Source organism: Cyprinus carpio, chromosome B5 (genome assembly GCF_018340385.1).
Source record: "Cyprinus carpio isolate SPL01 chromosome B5, ASM1834038v1, whole genome shotgun sequence".
Classification (NCBI taxonomy): Eukaryota; Metazoa; Chordata; class Actinopteri; order Cypriniformes; family Cyprinidae; genus Cyprinus; species Cyprinus carpio.
This window is the reverse complement of record NC_056601.1, coordinates 1,284,036-1,304,406: the sequence shown is the minus strand read 5'-3', so window position 1 is coordinate 1,304,406 and position 20,371 is coordinate 1,284,036. Positions and strand designations below refer to the sequence as shown.

At 36.1% G+C, this 20,371-nt stretch overlaps 1 protein-coding gene across 1 annotated transcript in view; it reads right to left on the bottom strand.

Annotated features, from left to right (window-relative positions):
- Nucleotides 1-19,298, bottom strand: part of LOC109103419 (E3 ubiquitin-protein ligase znrf3) — a 68,068-nt gene extending 48,770 nt beyond the window's left edge. Inside the window, exon 1 of the mRNA XM_042723525.1 lies at nucleotides 18,714-19,298. Within this exon, the coding sequence (XP_042579459.1) occupies nucleotides 18,714-18,935 (222 nt within the window). The 5' untranslated portion in view covers nucleotides 18,936-19,298. The remainder of the gene's footprint in view (nucleotides 1-18,713) is intronic.
- Nucleotides 19,299-20,371: the final 1,073 nt, after the last annotated feature.

Here is a 20,371-nt window from a genome sequence, read left to right as displayed (position 1 = left end):
AAAATCAAAGGCCTCTACAACACCCAAGGCCAGTGATTTCAGTGGACGCCGGATGGAGTGACCAGTGCCAAAGTGACCATATCAAAAGCCCCCGGGGCCCTGAGCCACCCCCTACAGTGATCAAACAGGGACAATCCCCTTAGAGAACGGAGCAATGATGAGTCAAAGAAAGACAGACTGATAGAGAGACCAGCAGAGAAAGAGAGAGAGCGGGAGAGAGAACAAATGAGGCCCAGGGACGAGAAAGCGACCCGAGGCAAACAGCGAGGGGTAGAGCACAAAGACAGCGGTTGCCTGGGAGAGAGCAGCTCGCAGCAGAAACTATGTCCAGATCAAGCCACTCGCCGCTGGGCCGGCCCGAGTGAGGTGAGCCCTTACTGAGCCCCCGGAGGTCACGGAGAACAAAGGAGCAGAGCTCTGGAAAAACAGCTGGCCAGAGCAGATCACAAATGAATAAGGAGGAAGGCATGAAAAGAAAGATCAAAAAGAGGGAGGGACCGAGCGAGCGAGAGCCAGAGGAAAGCACTGACATAAAAGGAGGAAATGTTTAAAAAGCTTTCCTTAAATGAAAAGCAGTTAAACTCAAAACAGATTTTGCTTTAGTTAAAAAAAAAAAAAAAAAGTATAAATAAACACAAAAATCTAATATCAACCGATGACTACCCTCATTGGCCATTTGGGGATTTCTGGAATTAGCATCAACTTATAACATTAGCTGCTTTCTAATATTTTTGTTGGTGAATTCTGAGTAAAACAATTTTGAGTAATTGTGTCAAACAAGTATTAAATGCTGAAATTCAATTATTCAATTATTGGTTAACCACTGCAGAAAACAAGATACTTCATGAAAACTGTAGATTTTAAATCAGTTAATTAGGGATAAGCTGTGAACACTAGGCACTTTAACGTTGCAACACTGGGGAAAAAATTAATAAATAAAAATACAATAAAATAATTAAATAAATAAATAAAAATACAATAAAATAAATAAATATATATAAAATTGTTTACATATCAGTCTGACTATATAATAATTTATTATTATTATTACAGATAAGAAAATAAGAAATATTACTATATTTCATTGTAGAAAAAATTACAAATATATACAAGTGTAAAATAAAGTTGGCACTTAAAACAAGATAGCAGCACTGTGTGCAGAGAAGAACGTGAAGCTGTGTAGAAGTGCTTCAACACATGTGCATCCACTCATATGGGTGAGGTGAGTAAACAGAGCTTACGGGAAGCACACACCACAATAACACACTCACACACACACACACACACACACACACACACACACACACACACACACACACACACACCACAGCTTTTAAAAGGCATGCAAAAGCACTGCTTCTAAAGGAAAAGGTGCTTCAAATCCCAGAGTTTGTGGAGATCGATGGGAAGATGAAAAGAAACCAAGCAGTCTAGAAGTTCAGTCAACATGAAGCAGAGCAGATACAATTCACAATCCACGACCAACACGGTTCCTTCGAGAAACAGGCCTATTATTCTTAAGGACTGCGGAAGGTCTTCTGGGGTTAGCGGTGGGCTGGACACGGTCCACCAAACATTTGTACAGCAGCAATGAGAGCAGGCTACACAAACAGTGCTTTGTTCAGATCCAGAATGCTACAGAAGCCTCTGCCAAAGGTAAGCCAAGTATGTCTGCTTGACAAACACAGAGAGCACCGAGAGGTCTGGGGAAGAGTTAAACATCAATCTTCTCAACAATGTTCACACGCTGAACACAGGAAGGATCAGCGGGGGCCGTTTTCTAAAGGCAGGCTAATGGTCAACTACCTCTGAAGGTGATATGGCCGGAAAATGGCTTTTTCACCTCTAAAGCTAATTTACTCATTGTAATGAGCAACTCGTTCCCTGGACTTCAGGTCTGTGTGTGAGGGAGTTTGAAAGCAATTATGTCCCATTTGTGGACAAATCGATCTTTTGAACCAGTTCTTGATAATGATTCTCTTGAATCGATTTGCACAGCATTTGCAAGTCTTGACTGAATGGGAGAACTTTAAGAGAAATCGAGTTGATTGTAGTTCCAACATGTCACCACTCTACGGTTTTACTCTCAAACAGCAAATGATTCAGCATTACAAACAGAGCTCACTATGTTCACAAATTTTGTGACTTTTTTTTTTTTGTAGTTGTTTTTTGAAATCCATTTATTACAATAAATGTCATAAATAAATGTCTTTGTATCTTTCATAACTTTTTCAATAAGAAAAAATCCCAAAAAAAAAAGATTCTATACAATTGACTGAGGGAGCGAGTCTGATTCAAATGAGTCAGTCAAAAAGATTCATCCTAAGAAGATCTTAAAGGGACATGGTGTTAGAAAAATATGAGATGGAAGCAAAAATTATATTTCAAAAGTAGTGCAAAAGTAGTTTTGTGTTCCCTCACAAAAGCACTGAAATATATTTTTCCTCAGACCTTATCATATGAACTTCAAAACCTCACTATGTTAAACAACAACCAATATTTTGTGATTTTTTTTCCCCAGAAAGATATAATTTATATCTTTAATTACAAGTAGCTGTGCCCTTTTCAAACACACATAACCAAAAGAAAAAAAAATATATTCCTAATCAGTGTGCACTATATGTAAATTTCATGCATCTTGACTCATTGAAAAGAATCAGTTCATAAGAGTCATTTATTCATGAATCAGACATCTCGGCTCACACTGTTCATTGTTGCTTGCAACGAAACATTGGTGAACACTCTCAAAATAATTAATATCTCCTCACTAAATAATATCTGATGAAACATTTTTTTGAATCTTGTTCCATTTGTGATCATTTTAGTTGCAATCTATTAAAGCCTTGATTCTATATAACAAAGAAAAGCTCACCAAACCATGGAGCCACTTCATCACTATTGTGTCTAGAGCTGACTATTGATCTACAGCTTTACCACATACCTCATCTTACCAAGTCATCCAGAAGAAGCACAAGCCACTAAATGAGCATCTCCTGTGCCATGATAACAAATGCTTCCATACATCCATATTTTATTCATATGAAAACATGTGAAGCCATTAATAAACCCCGAGGGACAAGTGGAAGCTGAAATCCACCATCTGTCTGTCACTTTCACACGCAGCTCCTGACATCTCACCGTCATCCTCACCCCAGCTTTGATGATGATCATATCTGACACATGTTTGTATTTAGCCCCCAGGCTGCAGCAGAGAGGACACACAAGCACCATGTTTTTACTGCATTGTCAAATCATATCACTGTTCAACGTAACTCCAAGCTGGCAATCTTTTGCAAATAAACTCTTCATATATGCAGCAGAAATGGAAGTTGCAGATTATGCAGACAAATCTGAGAGAAATTCATGTTTTTTTATTATGTCTCAAAAATACATGGAAATACATGGTCAGACAGTTCTGGGAGGTACAGCTAATTATACAAGAGAGTTATTTGGACACATGACAAAGTCACCTGTTTGTCCGTGTGCATCTAGGAATTTGTTTAGTAACACACAAAAAACAGAATTCGTATGGTATGACCATTGCAACTGATACACATCCTCTTAAATTATATTTTTTAATGCAATATCCATGAAAACATGGATGGAAACCAGCAAATAGTACCTTAAAATAATCCAAAACCTTCAATCTTTTGAAGACACCCAGAAAAACACTAAGATACTCTTGACCTGTAAATCACCTGACCTGCTGTGCTCATGATTAGTGCAGTATACCTGACGCTCCACGGCCGTGCAAGAAGTGTGAAAATAAAAACACAGACAGCTATACACAGAACAGACTAGCTATTGTAGTCACCAGCATCATCCTGGATCCCTCCCTGGCCTCACATCTCTATCAGCGTCTGTACAGAAGACTCTGTTCATACTCAAACAAAGAAAGAAGTGAGAAGCAACCATCCTCGGCATCTCAGGCATCCTGATATTCTCCAGTGATATCGGCTTAGTGGCCTGTGCACCTTCATCTTCTTTCTTTCCTCCTCTCTGCACATTTTCTCCTGGGATAGTTAACCAATCAGCCTGGTCCGGGGTTATTACAATTAACTAAATCTAGCTAAAACTAAACCCCCATTTGTGTTACTTGAAATAAAATATATAGAGAGAAATCTCACCCCCCAAAAATTATCATGTACTCATTTTCAGGCTATCTAAAATGTACATGAGTTTGTTCTTCATCAGAACAGATTTGAAAAATATAGCATTGAATCACTTGCTCACCAATGGAGTGAATGGGTGCCGTCAGAAAGAGAGTCCAAACAGATGATAAAAACATCACAAAAATCCAACTCTTAATTCACACGACTCCAGTCCATCAGTTAACTAATCTTGTGAAGTCAAAAGCTGTGTTTGTAAGAAACAAATCCATCATTAAAGTGTTTGATTTTCAACCCTTTGCCAAAATACTCCAAACGGTCCATAATTAAAAATCAAAATCCACAGACATATTGTATGATAATAGTGTTTGCACTCGTGAACTTTGGATACTTTACTCTTCTACTCTTTTTACTGGAGAAAGCATTATTACTTTATTTTAGTTGAAAGTTAAAAACGCTTTAAGATGAAAATGCAGTTTTTCACTTCACAAGACATCGCATCGTTTGAACGCTCATTCTGACGGCACCCATTCACTGCAGTCCAACTGAAGTAATTCTAGGTTTCTCCAAACCTATTCTGATGAAGAAACAAACTAACCTTCATCTTGAAATGGTTTCGTTTGTGATCGATTCTAGTGAATAAAATGAAGTGCATGTGTGAGTGTTAAAGTACTAGTATTGCAAAAGCAAAAGCAAAAGCCTAAAGCGCACAAACGCAGGCTCTTATTCAGCTTATCAGAGGCTCATCTCCGGCATGCCGAGAGGGGCACATACCATGCGCTCTGGCCCATCCTGTGAGCTCTCTGCTTGGCAAGAGAGGACCTCTCAGCCGCTTTGATGTGCTGATGGTTCGCTGGTGATAGCATCAGAGCAGGCCTCTCTTGGGCCTGTGTGCCACGCTATGATAACAGGAGGGTTGATAAGAGGAAATACAAGCTGTCATGAGCAACACATTGAGTTGGATGCCAAGCTGCTAAATCAGAGGGACAGCAGAAGATGCAGAGAAAAACACAGAGATAGAAAGACAATCAGGGGCAACAAGGCAATGCAAACGAGGAATAAAGACCCATGAAAATTGTGTTCTGTGTTGCTTCTGCAGTGGAGAACCACTTTCAGATTATCTAATTTTTTTTTTATTTTATTTTTTTTTTTGCATTTGTTAAAGATCTTATTGTGGCAAATGTTTTTTGTGTTTGCCTCGTAATATGTAATCAAAATGCCATAACTGGACCTTACAGTGAAAATATATCTAGTGACATATATGCATATACAATACATCACAATAAGTGTTAATATATATATAGAGAGAGAGAGAGAGAGATTTCACTAATTTAGTTTAATTCTTATTTTATTTTTTCCACAATACAATTTATTTATGTAAAAGCTTTTGTGTTTTTTTGCTTTTAGTTTTTGTGCTTTATTTTCATATACGTTAAGTTTTTCATCTAATATTTATATTTTATTTCATCTTTATTTCAATAAACAAAAAAGGTTTAATAATTTTAGTTACAGTAATAAATCTGTCACTCCTTCCATTCGATCAAAACTTTAAATATAGCCTATATGGTGTAGTCAGTTTCAGGAGAATACGTATGTTTGACTGTGGAGCAATCTGAGGCACACTGCTCATGGAAACAATGGTAAAAGTAACCATCAACCATCTAGATACCAACTCTGAGCTTCACCTGTTACCTCAAACGAGGCAAGCATCAAGACCAACAAGCAAACATGAGGTAAAACTCCAGAGACTTCCACAGCAGTTCAGCTTTTCACCCAAATCTAAAAGGACACAGAGGTAACCTGATTCTGCAATAAAGTCATGAATTAAGCAGGAAAATTCACTTTGGTGGTGTAACTGGGTCACTACAACCTTCTACCCTCTAATAGTCTAAAATATGGATTCAAGTAAAGAGGTCACAATCTACCAGACCAGAGTTAGACAAGAGACGCTAGTGTTAAAAATAACCTTACAAATAAAACAAACATGCTAAAATTATGCATCAGTTTTCATTCTGAATAGGTTAGTCCTTTACAGAATAATAGTAGGTGAAAACAGCTGGCAGGAGAAAAAGCACAGATACATAAAGCACAAAGTAAAATAATGTGCAAGAATAATTTAAAGTGGAGGCAGGTGGATAGACAAATATATAACAGAACAAAAAAAAAAAAAAAAAAAAAAAAAAAAAAACACTGACTAATGCCTCCAAACATATAAGAGTGAACATCTGGAGCAACAAGAAGCATGTAGATATGAAACAAAAATCAAGAAATCATGTTGCTTTTTCTTCTCATGACTTAATAATTTGAGAAATGAGAAGAAAAAAAAAAGTAGGATGGTACTTGATTTTGTCCTTCGTGAATTGATTGGATCTTTGGATTGTTGTTGTTTGCTAATTGCATGTCATCAGAGAAAAAAAAAAATTGTCGTTAGGGGAAGTTAATGTTTTTGATTCAAGCTTATTATAATAAACACTGCAATATTCCATACAAGTTTCATGGTGACTTCTGAAAATCAATATAGGCAACATATCTCAGACACAAACTCAAAGCAAGCACTTTCAAAAGACAAAGCTGTGTTGAAATTACACCAACACACAAAGATGAAGAAATCACAAGGTATACATCACAAAATAATACAGAATCATCATCATCTCATATTATTCCACCGAATACTGATGCCTCATGTGTGGTCGAGGTCTATCGAGAGAATAAACGTGTTCGTAAGGTCCGCAGAACAGCAAATAAATAAAATGTAAGGGTTCGAATCCTTCCAAAAGAAGCAGTAATGAGTGTTAAATACATAACATACACTCAGTCAAGGGCAGAGAAGGAAGCAGTGAGAGAGGGATTTTTACAACCTTTACAAACTGTTGCATCAACAAACAGCAGATCTCGAAAGCATTCAGAGTCCTGTTGAAACGCTGGCTCCATTCACAGCAGCTACACGCTGAACGATTGTGTTTGAAGGTTTCTGAATAAACCCGTCTGAGGTTTGACCATGTTCACGAAATCACCCTCAAACCGCTATTAAAAAGAGACGCTCTTCAGTGACTCAGTCATTTCAAACCTTCTTAGCACTTCTGAGAGCACAGAAATCAAACAATTAATCAACTAAAAGTCCAGGTCCAGTCCAGGAATCAGAACACAAAAGTGTGCATTGGTGCGTTCACAAAAACTATAGCTCGTATCTGGCCAAGCGAGTCAAGCTAATTTAAAGTGAGGTCTCCCAAACAAAAAATAAATAAATAAATAAATAAAAAAGAAATAAATGTAAAAATTTAAAAAAAAAAAAAAAAAAAAAAAAAAAAAAAAAAACAAAAAAAAAAAAAAAAAAAAAAAATAAAAAAAAATAAATACTTACTTTTATTACTTATTAACTTAAATTCCCATTTTCACATCCAGCATCTGATTCCAAACATATTTTAATTTCTGTGAGCAATATCAAATCATATGAAGTTTGCAGCAATACACCAATATTAAACGCTAATTAGTACCTGAAATTATATAAACGTTGGGGTCAGTGAGATTTATTTATTTTTTATTAAGAAAGAAATTACTTTGAATTGATCAAAAGTGACAGTAAGACATCTGAGTGACAGGTATGTACAGGTATATTATAATAGTCAAAATTTATTAAAGATTCAAAATATCATAATATTTCAATTTAAATATCAACATTTAATTTTAAGTCATTTAAAATATTTTAATTTCAAACATTATATTATAAATATTTTAAATGTTTAGAATAATATACTTAAAATAAAAAAATTTATTTTTAATAATAAAAATATTTTTTACAAATATTATTACATTAATATGATTTTGATATAGTTTAAATTTAAAATAATATTACCATCTTTCATAATATATTTGATAAATAATTAGTAAAAACAATCATTTAAATAAAACAGAAAAAAACTATATATTTTATTTTAAACATTGTAATATTATAATAAACATTTAGATTCTTATTTAATTTTTTTTTAAAGAAAAAAGTACATTAAATTGATCAAAAGTGACAGTATGACATGTGTGATACAATCTATGCTGTTCTTTTAAACAGAACCCTGAGATCAAATAAGATCGGTCAACTTAAATTCACTGTGACTTTAAAGAAACTAAAAAACTAACATCTCCACATTAATATTAAGCAGCACAGCTCAGTTCAACACTGATAATAAGAAGCAACATCTCTTGAGCATGTATTGATTTCTGAAGGATCGTGTGACACTGGAGACTGAAGTAATGGCTTTTACTGTATTTTTGATCAAATAAATGCTATTCTTTTTAAATAGGAGACCCAAGTTAGACACAGAAAGTCGTTGTTGTGACAGTGTGTTTGTAGTCACAGGAGCTGTTGCAGTGCCACCGTTTTCCTTGCGCTCACTTCAAAGAGCAGCATGCACACACAATAATGTTCCTGTATAAACTTTACAACTCTGTTCCACCTGTTGTGTACTTTAGGAACGCCCGATGGATTAACCCAATCTGATAAAAACCCCACACTCAAGTTATTCAGTCTGTTTCAAACTTACGTCAAATTCCAGTATATGATCTGTGTGCGCGCGTGTGTGTGAGTGTGTGTGTGTGTGTGTGTGTGCAGACAAAATGAGAGAAGTGATGATAAAAAAAGCACAGGGAGAAAATCAGGACCTAATCATATTTTGGGTTTACATGATAAATTGAAAACCCCAAACGTCCTGATGCCCAAAGTCAAGTATTTCTCCTTCAGCCGTCTTGTCCAACGAACACCTCTACCTTTATTTGTGCAGGGGTGGATTTCGCTGCAGGCCTGAGATTACATCAGCAGCCGTTTGTGGTGCAGCTTTATCAGTCAGGCATTGCTCAGCCAGCTCTTTGAAGAGCCGCCGGGGGCCTTTGATCTGAGCGTGCTCAGTGGCCGATCCTATCAGCTCCGGCGGCACATTTGTGCTCAACCCAGAACCAGATTCCAGAGCCACCTCTCTCTCTCAGGTCTGACGGGTTCTGTGTAATGAGGTAAAAGGAGAGGGAAGGGCCTCGGCGCAGGCAGTAAATCCAGAGAAAACCTCTGCATGCGTGTGAAAAATACCACATAAATAGACAAGGTGTTGAAAGTCATCTCAACTCCACATGGAAATGCCTGGCGGCAGCACAGCCGAAGACACTTGTTTCCTTTCCTGGTGTTAATAACATACAATATAAAAGTTACAGACTGTCTGTTTTAATATGTAGTGATAGATGTCTAGTATATTAATGGCAAGTGATAAAATAAAATAAAATAAAATAAAATAAAATAAAATAAATAAAAGAAAAATAAAATAAAATAAAATAAAATAAATAAAATAAAATAAAATAAAATAAAATAAAATAAAATAAAAGAAAAAAAAATAAAAATAAAATAAAAATAAAATAAAATAAATAAAAATAAATAAAATAAAATAAAAAAAATAAAAAAATAAAAACAAACAAATAAAAAATAAAAAATAAAAAAATAAAATAAAATAAAATAAAATAAAAATAATAAAATAAAATAATAAAATAAAATAAAATAAAATAATAAACAAATAAAATAAAATAAAATAAAATAAAAAAATAAAATAAAGTAAAATAAAATAATAAAATAAAAAAAATAAAATAAAAAATAAATAAATAAAATAAAATAAAATAACTACTACTACTAAATGTATTTAATATATCACTATATTACTATTGTTTTAATATGTAGTGATAGATAACTAGTATATTAATGACAAGTGAGAACTTACAAAAATAACATTAAAATAAAATAAAATAAAAAAATAAAATACAGCTACTACTAGTAAATGTTTTTAATATAATCACTATATTACTATAGCTATATTATAATATTCTATATATTTATCTATAATTTAAATATTAAAATTTCACTAACACAAATATTTTCATTTAAATATTTAAAATATTACAATACTTAAAATGAAAGTTTATATTTTAACTAATTAAAAAGTAAAATACGTTGTATATTAATATTATATTAATATGATTTGCAATATAGTTTAAACTAAAAATAATATTAATGAAATTTGAAAAAATATATAAAAAAAAAATTAAAAAAAAAATAATAAAAAAAAAAAAAAAAAAAACAAAACATATTATAAAAAACATAATAATACATCAAAAAATATAGATAATATCATATAAAAAAATTAAACATTATTTTTAACTAATTAAAACAACGGAAACAAAAAAAAATACTTATGTTTAAATACAATATTACATTATAAATTATATATTTTAATATATTTAATACTAAACGTAAAAATATGCATTCACTTTTATAAGTATGTAATGTTTATAATATCATATTCTTTAAAAAAAATAAAACTAAACCAAAATGAAACAGGCAAAATTGGCAAAACAGGCTAGTCTACCACTATGTGAACCTGAGAAGAGTATATCTGAAGCAAGCAAATCTAGGTCTCTCTCTCTCTCTCTCACTCACACACACACACACACACACACACACACACACACACACACACACACACACACACTCCTTAGGGGGGAATTCTGGTCAAGTAGAGATAAATCTACTCTCTTTATACAGTACAGACCAGTTAAAAACATTAGAGACAACTCTGCAGCTTGGACCAGACAACCTAATCTTTCAAAGCTGGAAGCCGCTTTACCGAAGGGACGCTGAATATCTCATTGAAAGGAAGCCAGGAGACGGTTGTTAGGCATTGTAGTCTATTTCAGAAACCGCAGAGAATCAATGCCTTGGACGAGAGGTGCGCATTCATTCATCTATGACAAAATGAACACCTGGTGACCATGGAAAACAACAGGGGAGCAATTATACAGAAGCCATGTGGAGTGAACAAAGGAGAAGACGAAAATGATGATCCATCACAGAGAGAGGAGGACTTTCTTAATATAACAGAGACACAAATACGCACTTTCATAACTGGGTTACAAGAGGAACTTATCTGTACCTCCACAAATCAGATGGGTTTTTCTTTAGATGCATTACAGCCAGTTCACAACAATATGATAATGAATTATACACAAAACCAAGACATAAGCAAATGTGACCCTGGAGCACAAAAGCAGTCTTAAGTCTCTGGGGTATATTTGTAGCAATAGCCAACAATACATAGTATGGGTCAAAATTAGATTTTTCTTTTATGCCAAAAATCATTAGGATATTAAGTAAAGATCATGTTCCATGAAGATATTTTGTAAATTTCCTACTGTAAATATATCAAAACTTAATTTTTGATTAGTAATATGCATTGCTAAGGACTTAATTTGAACAACTTTAAAGGTGATTTTCTCAATATTTAGATTTTTTGCACCCTCAGATTCCAGATTTTCAAACAGTTGCATCTCGATCAAACATTGTCCTCCTAACAAACCATACATCAATGAAACTTGTGTCAGATGACACATAAATCCCAATTTCGAAACACTGACACTTAAGACACTTAAGGTTTTGTAGTCCAGGTTCACAAATGATGATGAATGTTCATTTTATGAACTGCACTTTAAGTGATGAAAACAAATAAGCGCTCGGCGTAATATTCCTGTGGAAATCTTTCATCTTATGTAATTCTCGGCTGGGGTGTATTGTGGTATACTTTGAACCCGGTGTTCTTGAACTCAAGAAGAAGGTGGCATATAAGATAAGCAGAGATGTGGTCTTAAAACTCAAGGATTTCGTGACTTCCTAAATATTAGTGAAGCACTTGTTTACTTGACTAGAATGAGAACAGTCTTAAAACTGTTGCTGAACCTGAAATTTGTTCCTGTGATGGAAAAACTGAATTTTCAGCAGTCTTCAGTGTCACGTGATCCATCAGAAATCATTTTCAGATTTTTGACTTCAACTTATCAAATTAAGACTTGATTCAGGTGTTTTCCGTCGTGACCTAGACTTGACTTGAAATCTTGAATGAAAGCTTGAATCAAGTCAAGTCTAGATTATAAATTGGAAAAGATCTGAATCCGGTTTTAAGCTGCAGGGTTGACGTCATATCGTGGATTACTGAAGTCTGAAATTAAATCTCATCCTCAAGACGTGATCCGAGACTTGAAGTCTAAAACTGTTCTGAGACCCCTCGGTAAAGAGTCCCTGGAGAGCGAAGAGGAAAAGAAAACATATGAACAAGTGCAGGACAGGACAAGAACAGGACAGTCAGACACTGAACGAGGAAAAGACCCAAAACCAGAGATTGAAAGAAGCAATGGCTCTGCGTTTTGGACTTCAGCCGTTCATCAGCACATTCCTGAACGACAACAAAGCGTGCCTGAGCCTCAGTGTGCACCCAGAGCATTGCCATTTCATTTCATTCTGAGAACGAGAGACTAAATGAAGGCAATAGAAGCACACCATTGAGTCAACAGTAGCTTTTTTATTGGATTCCAAAAAGCCCCACATTTAACTCTCAGAACAGAGTTTCTAGAGGCGTAACCATAGCAACTGGAATGACGAGCTGTGATAAGCTAATCAATCAGTCACCATCAGAACCGTTTTTGCCTCTCAAGTGAACATCCAGTCCTTGTGAATGAGCTTTGATGAGCAAATCAATAGGGGTTTCAAGGAGAACCGGCGGGGCAATCTCATGCGCCTTTGCAGGAAGCAAGAATAGGAAAGTCTCTTCACGGAAAACACAACTAAAGAATCCATATGTAGACCTGTGCCGGGTAAAATAGAGCCTTATTTCTGCCCCTTAAGAAAACAAAACAAACACTAAAAAAGTGCATCAGAGTGAGGCAGACTGTGGTAAAAGAAGAAAGAAGTAGACAGAAACAGTTTCATCTTTTCTCCTCCGACAGAGGGAGAAAAAAACAGCCTCAAATTACATACTTCTTTGAAAGTACTTCCTGAAAATGGCCGACTCGGTTTAGCGGTTTTGCAGTAGATAGGTTCCTTAAAATTACAGCTGCCACCACAAAACCAATAAATGGAAAAGTAGTCATGCAGCACTTTTAACCTTTTAAACCCACGCTTGTTGAATATTGCTACTGTTGCTGTGGACAGGGAGGGGCCCGTGTTTTTGGGTACCCGCTGTCTCGTGGAGGGCCGTTCTGGACTCCCATGGTTTCAGTCTGTGGGAAAAGCATGCAGACTCTTTAGGCCAAACCAAGCTCTCATTATGCTCCTAATTTAAGCGCACAGCTACAGCGAGCTTTGAGGAATGACGCTGTATCAATCACGCCACACATCGTGGGCGGACTTCAACAGATTTCGTAAGATAAAATGAAAAAATATAATAGTCCTACAATGCCGCTTATGCTTCTAGGAATGAACCCAGACCTCAAATTCTCAACACCGCAAGCAAGGAAAGTCGCCTTGTGGTCTGTTAAAGAAATAGTAGTAGTAGTTGCTTATTCGTTGACAATCTTACCATTTACTGGGTTCTTAAAGTGATAAAACACTGCGTATGATTTCCGCAAACTTCTGTATAATGCAGAATGTCTCGGAATTTGCCAAATTCTGGATGCATAAATCAAAAGTAGGTTGGTACACTTAAATCAAAACACGATACGGACTAGTATCTGTGAATATTAGGCTGCAAAATATGAATTTCAGTTTTGAAGATTCACTGAAATATATATGAATCCTGCATGTTCTGCACGTCTCTGTGTGAATGAATGGCACAGACGCACGGTTTTGTTTACTACACACATACTAAACACACGTGTGTTTTCAGCCTCTGCTGCCTCAATAGATGAGAACATGAATATGATCTCTAGAACTGCTCTGAGAGTCACTTCATGAGCACTTGACCTTTTCTTTCGAGAAAAACTAACAAACAGAAACCTAAAGGTCTTCACAGTCAGCAAACCGTCAAAATAAAAGTTCAGTTTCACTTGAAGAAATTTTGACAGAAATATATTACTTAATGTAATGATAGTACCACTACTACTACTATTAATAAAATTGACTAAATAAAAATTTAATTTGAAAACATTTCACAGGGACTTTAAAATTTAATTTTTGGTCAAATTAGTACACATTGCTGTTAAATTGTGTAAGTTTCATGATGAAAAAAAAAAACTGAATCCAGAGAAATTAAAACAGAAAAAAGGAATTTGGAAAAAAATAAAACCGATTGCATAGGGCCCTACTCGTGTCATTCCAGATCTTTACAAGTTTCTTTTTTTCTGCAGAAAACAATGGATAATTTTTGGGGCGATTTTTGCAAGCAGTATGGACCCATTTTATGCCATTTTTAAAGTTTCAAAGGCTCGGTTCCATTTAAATGTATCAAGATTGGACAAGAGTGACCATAACAGATCTTCAGAAATTCTACTTCTAAGTTCCACAGAAAGAATAATGTAATATGGACTAGAAATAGCACAATGATGTTTAAATAACCACAGATTTTTCATTGACAGGTGAACTATATCTTTGAGAGAAACAGAAAAACATGCTGGAACTGTAATGATGATAATAATAAATGGCATGTTTATGCATTAAAAGTGATGAGTGGATCAGATCAATTACCCATTTCTCTGTTCTCAGGACCTTAAAGGGAAGAAGGTGACAATGCAGATTGAAGCTATGACTTTTATTCATATGGTCCCTCCCTTGAAAAATCCTAAAAATCTAAATCAGATGTGCTAAGCATTTAAAAACACTGCAGTACAACAACAAAAAGCACAGAACACTACAAGCAAAGACTCACATCCCAACCAAAAACAAACACGAGTCACTTTCCAATTCCAACGCATTTCTATTTCACTCCCACCAGCCGCCACAGACAGGTGAGAACACAGTCACTTTCCCACATCCAGCTCTTAATGCGAACAGTGTTTAAAGGCACCAGACTGAAGCGCTGGCTCTGCTGCAGGAGGTGATAAGGACAGTCATCCATCAAGGTATTTCAGGTCAGTCGTGTGTGGATATGACACTACGGTTCTGCCTGAGAGAATGTGGAGATGGCATCATTCTGACAACATGTCATCACCTGCACCGCCAGCGCTCACACAGATCATTTCATTTCACTTCTGTTTATATAAGGGACTTTCAGCAGTAACGGTCATGAACTACACACAATCACTCTCTTAGTTATGATGGTAGATGAGAGATAAATCTAAACTCGTCTGGTGTCATACAGAGAACAGTCATCCTGAAAAACGAAAGACAGGTGCAACTTATGACAATCACAACTGGCAAACGTAAATATGTGACCCTGGAACACAAAGTCTTAAGGGTCAATTTTAAGGGTCGAAAGTGAGATTTATGCATAACATGAAAGCTGAATAAATAATCTTTCCATTGATGTATGGTTTGTTAGGATGGGACAATATTTAGCTTAGATGCAACTATTTGAAAATCTAAATATTGAGAAAATCGCCTTTAAGGTTGTCCTAATGAAGTTCTTAGCAATGCATATTACTAATCAAAACTGAAGTTTTGATATATTTATGGTAGGAAATTTAAAAAAATATCTTCATGGAACATGATTTTTACTTAATATCCTAATGATTTTTGGCATAAAAGGAAAATCTATCATTTTGACCCATACAATGTATTTTTGGCTACTGCTACTTAAGACTGCTTTTGTGCTCCATGCAGGGTCACATATACATTAAGATTTGTTTAACTAATGCACAGTTTTGCCATTTTAGTCCCATCAATAAGGCTCAAGTAGAAATACTATTCAATATTTCCCTTTAACGCAGCATTACACAATAGTCATAAAATCAACTGATGCTGAGGGTGAAAAACATGCACACACAAAAATTAAAAACATTAAAAAATCATTTTATACATACAGTTTAACCTACTGAAATCAAGTTGTCATTTCTGTGTAACAAAGTCAAAATCAAGGACAAACAAAGCAAAATAAAAATCCAAGTGCCATTGGAAGCCAATACAGTAATCTACAAAAAGAGTATAAAGAACAAAGCTATCGAAACATTCAACAAACCTTCATTGTTTGAACGTGCAATGTTCATGCAATGATCCCGGCATAAACTTTAAAACAACCTGCAATCACAAGACTTTGCATTTTACAAAAACAATATTTCATCCAATTAAATGTAGTAGTAAGTCAGGCAGTAGTCAGGCAAGTATTGGATTTATGAAAACCACCGCTGCCAAAATCATTAGTCCAGATATGAAGCTGCATTTCAGGTTAAATACTGTAGGCTAACCTTTCAGACTTTGAAAAAAAATAAATAAATAAAGCCAAAACACTCAAAGCACTTCATTTCTATAATAAACGTATGTAAAAACCAACAGCTAACTGTCTCCACTGGAGAAAAGGCCAAGGAACTGGCAGTGGGAACGTAACACTATATTCAAAACACAATCAGCATGACCTTTCCAAGACAGAAACCACAACTACAGTGTGTAAGAATTATTTAAAAAAGACACTGCAAAGAGAAGACAAAATTGAGGCAATCGCGGTTCTAGCCAAGAGGAACATTGGTTTTGTGTATTAGCCAAGAAAAGTCACTTTGCTTCCTGCCCCATAAGGTAGAGTATGTAGCAAATTGAGTTAATTTGTTTGCTTTGGCCCTGATGGTACTCCAGGCTCTCCTTTTTTCACTCAAGGGAAAACTGACAAGGATGTACCAGAGATCAATACAAAACACAGCCCAAAAGAAAACTGCGAACAGCATCTGTAGTTTGCAGGAAAACTGCCATGTTTAAAAGCCATTTGGACAAATAGGCACAAGAAAATGTTTGTGCAAGAATGCACAACAAGAATTCCACAACTATTATGTAAACCAATGACTTATTCTCTTCAGAAGTCAAATAAACATTTCGGTCTTCTTCATATGGTTCCTATTCGACCGGCTTCACAACAAAACTCTCACATCTCAACACCATTCGAAGCCAAATGAAAGCATGACACTGCTGAGAAGCTGACATGGAATAATGGCATTTCTGAGAAGAAAACTGTGAAAGACACATTGCAGAGCATGCTAAGAAAACGAGAGAGAGCAGACAGCGAAGCACAAGATCTGAAACATCAAGCACACAATGTTTACAGCGTACGATGCACACCATTCCAACAGGAACTCTTAACTTGGACTCTGCGACAAAAGCTAAACCACGTCTACCTCAAAGTCTTCTCAATGTAAAGCTGAAGTCCGTCATCTTGTGCCAAATGGCCCGTGCTAAATGGATGCATGGTCAGTCTAAATATCTAAACCACTAAATCTCTCATTTCACCCCACTACAGAGAAAGCAACCTCCTCTGCCATCACCGAAAAATGATGATCACCACTTGCCATTTTGAAGAATGTGATACTCACTAATCCTATACATGGGAACGTTCTAACATTACTAAGTACACACACTAGCGAATGATGTGGGACAGACACAGCAGACCTGGACGTAAAAAAGCCTGTACTTTTCATTTTTCTGCACTAAAACCACAGCGAGGACTGAATAAGAAAAGCGCAGCAATAGTAGAAGCCATGGACTACTGGACGCTTAAGCAAAACTTCTGACTCAAAATACATTTTTGCATTCATCAGGAAGCATTTGCATGCACGCATCAGGCATTCGCTTTGATCTGCATCATCGCATCCCTTTCACATTACAGACACAGTCACCGTAACTTCCCACAGTGCACTTCAGCCAGCAGTGCTTAAGGGACAGATGATTCCTCTTGGCGGGGCATTCAATAACGTCTCGCTCTTTGATGCCTGCTCTCTGTTTTCACAAGAGGAGGGGAAGAACGACAAAACTTTCAACAAATCATGAAAATGGGCGCTCTTTAGAAGCATTGCAAAACCGTGTGTGTGCAATAAGAGGAATAAATCACACGTGTAGGTGTGATGGTTCATGAACGATTTCTCAAATTGCACAAGTCCCCGAGGAGATGCTATTTAAGCAGAGTGGGCATCTGGACCGCATTATGCAGAAGATTTCTCACAACCTTCAATGAACTTTAAACAAAGGACATTTAGTGTCATATTTAAACCATACCATTAGGATTATAATTAATATTATTTAAGAGGTCATCTTGAAGGCATGCACTGATTTCTACAGGATTCTCACACCTCATTAATGTTTACTTGATACTTTTAGCACCACTAGAAACAGTTTATATTTACTATGGAAATTAACATAAGTTCTAGACTTCTCCAATCAATATGTGCTTACTGCATACCTTTAATTTATTTATTTATATAGATACATTTTTGTAAGCACATATTTCAGAGATAAGCAGGTACAAAAAAAATGTTTTTTTATAACTTTGAAACTTTTTTTTAATTCCCAGACCTGGAAATCCGGCGTTTATAAATCCTGCAATAAATTGCAAAAGATCATGCAGGTATTAAAAATGATAACCTTTGACATATGTTTACCGCTGTCATCTGCGCTACAAAGTTTACACCGTGTTTGTTTCTGCACGTTCCTAGCGCGCTTCTGCAGCACCATTCGTGCAAGTTGTGCATCATAGTAACTTTTTTGCAAGTAGCCTTGCATGTTTTGACAAGAGACAAGGGGCCATTTTGCGAGCGCATATTGTACCACCATCCTCGCGCACTGAAGTGCAACCCCACACCCCCTTTGAAAAGACAGAGAAAAACAAAGTTGCAGAGAGCGAATGCACCGCACAGAAAGCGTCGAATCCCCATGCAAGTGCACCGATAGAGACGGAAACGTACTTGCACGATATCGCCCTCTGCGCTGATAGTGGCTCCGGCTCTGGAGAAGCGCCCTTGCAAACCTGTCGTGTAAGTGGTATAATCACCATTTGGGCTCGACTCAAAAAGCACAACTTCCACAAAAGCAGTATCCTTGGCTAGGACGCTTCCCAAGACCCAAAATAACACCAAGACCACCGAATCAGCACCACGACCGAACCCACTCCTCGGTAAAATCATCATCTTGCCGGTTGGATCAGCGCCGATCGGAACATAATTTCCAAGGGTCTTCAAAAAAGTGTCGATTCAGAATCAAATTTGAGAGGAGAGCGCGTCCTCCCAAAACTACAAACAACAACAAAAAAAGGAAAAGGAAAAAAAAACCCGCAATGGATGGTACGACGTGAGAATAGCGATCATTAAAAAAAAAAGTTTGTCCTTGGGAAGAATGTCGTGGCTTATTTCAGCATTGCAGCCTGGACTATCGCATTGCTCGCTATGCCTCGCTGGCTGCTGCTCGCGCTCTCTGTACAAAGCGGATCTCCTTTGATCTGGGAACACGTGATTCCTTAATTTTTTTTTTCCACAAAGGGTTAACCCCACCCACCGATCTTCCTGACCCTCTCCATTCTAGTGGATGGGATTTTGATTCATCCAAGTGACTCGGTTCTTTTGAATCCCTTAGTTTAAACGATTCATTCAGTGACTCCCTCGTTCCGCCGAAGAACGAGTCATTTGAATGTCTTTTTCAGGTCGAGTTGTCTTTCTCTTATTGAGCTGTATTTAAATATGTGTCTCTACAAATCATGAGGGGACTGCAGAGAGAGCCTTTTCCCACAATAAGCAGAAATATATTTTTCAACATTTGTCAGCTGCTGGGCATAACATTTTCTCAAGCTATTGAACAATACAACAAAATAACCTAAATAAATTAAGAGTTTCAGGAACGTCCTTGCACCTTTCAAAACAAAGTTCCATGGGGGTTTCAAAACTAAGCCACAGAAGAACAGTTTTGGTTCCACAAAGAACTTTTCTGTAAAAATATATTAAAAGAAACGGGTTTTATTCTTAGTATAACTATGAATAACATTTAAAAAATCCAAAGAATCTTTTTCCGCTATAAAGAATCTTGAATGGTAAGGTTCTTCATGAAACCATTGATGCCAATAAAGAACCTTTATTTTTAAGAGTGTACGTCATTGTAGTGCATATGGTATTATTCATAACTCTTATTATAACCGTGAAAAAAAGAGAAACTTCGGCTAACTAAAATATGAGTTGCATCGAAATGAGAGTCGTTCATTTAAAAGACTCGTTCGAAGGAACCGATTCGTGAGCGTCCGTTCCTCCCCCGCTCTTCGTTAAGGAGGAGCGACACTCTCTGGATGATTCATACGCAGAAATGTGCGTGTGTAGTAATAACTTAATAGCAGAGATTGTCGTTTCGTTTATACTATAGTTACAAAAACGTTTTATTACCTTTGCTGGAAGATTGGTAAACATTTCCCTTAGGTGTAATTAGGCGACTGTGAGGCAACTTGTTGAACTTTGTGTGGACTACCTTAAAGAGAACTACTAACCTTCTCAAAATTATTTAGCGTTCACTAGAGTGAATTTTACTCTTTTTATAGGCTTTTTGATGCACTACCCACGCTTTTTATTTGTCTGTCAAGTATTCA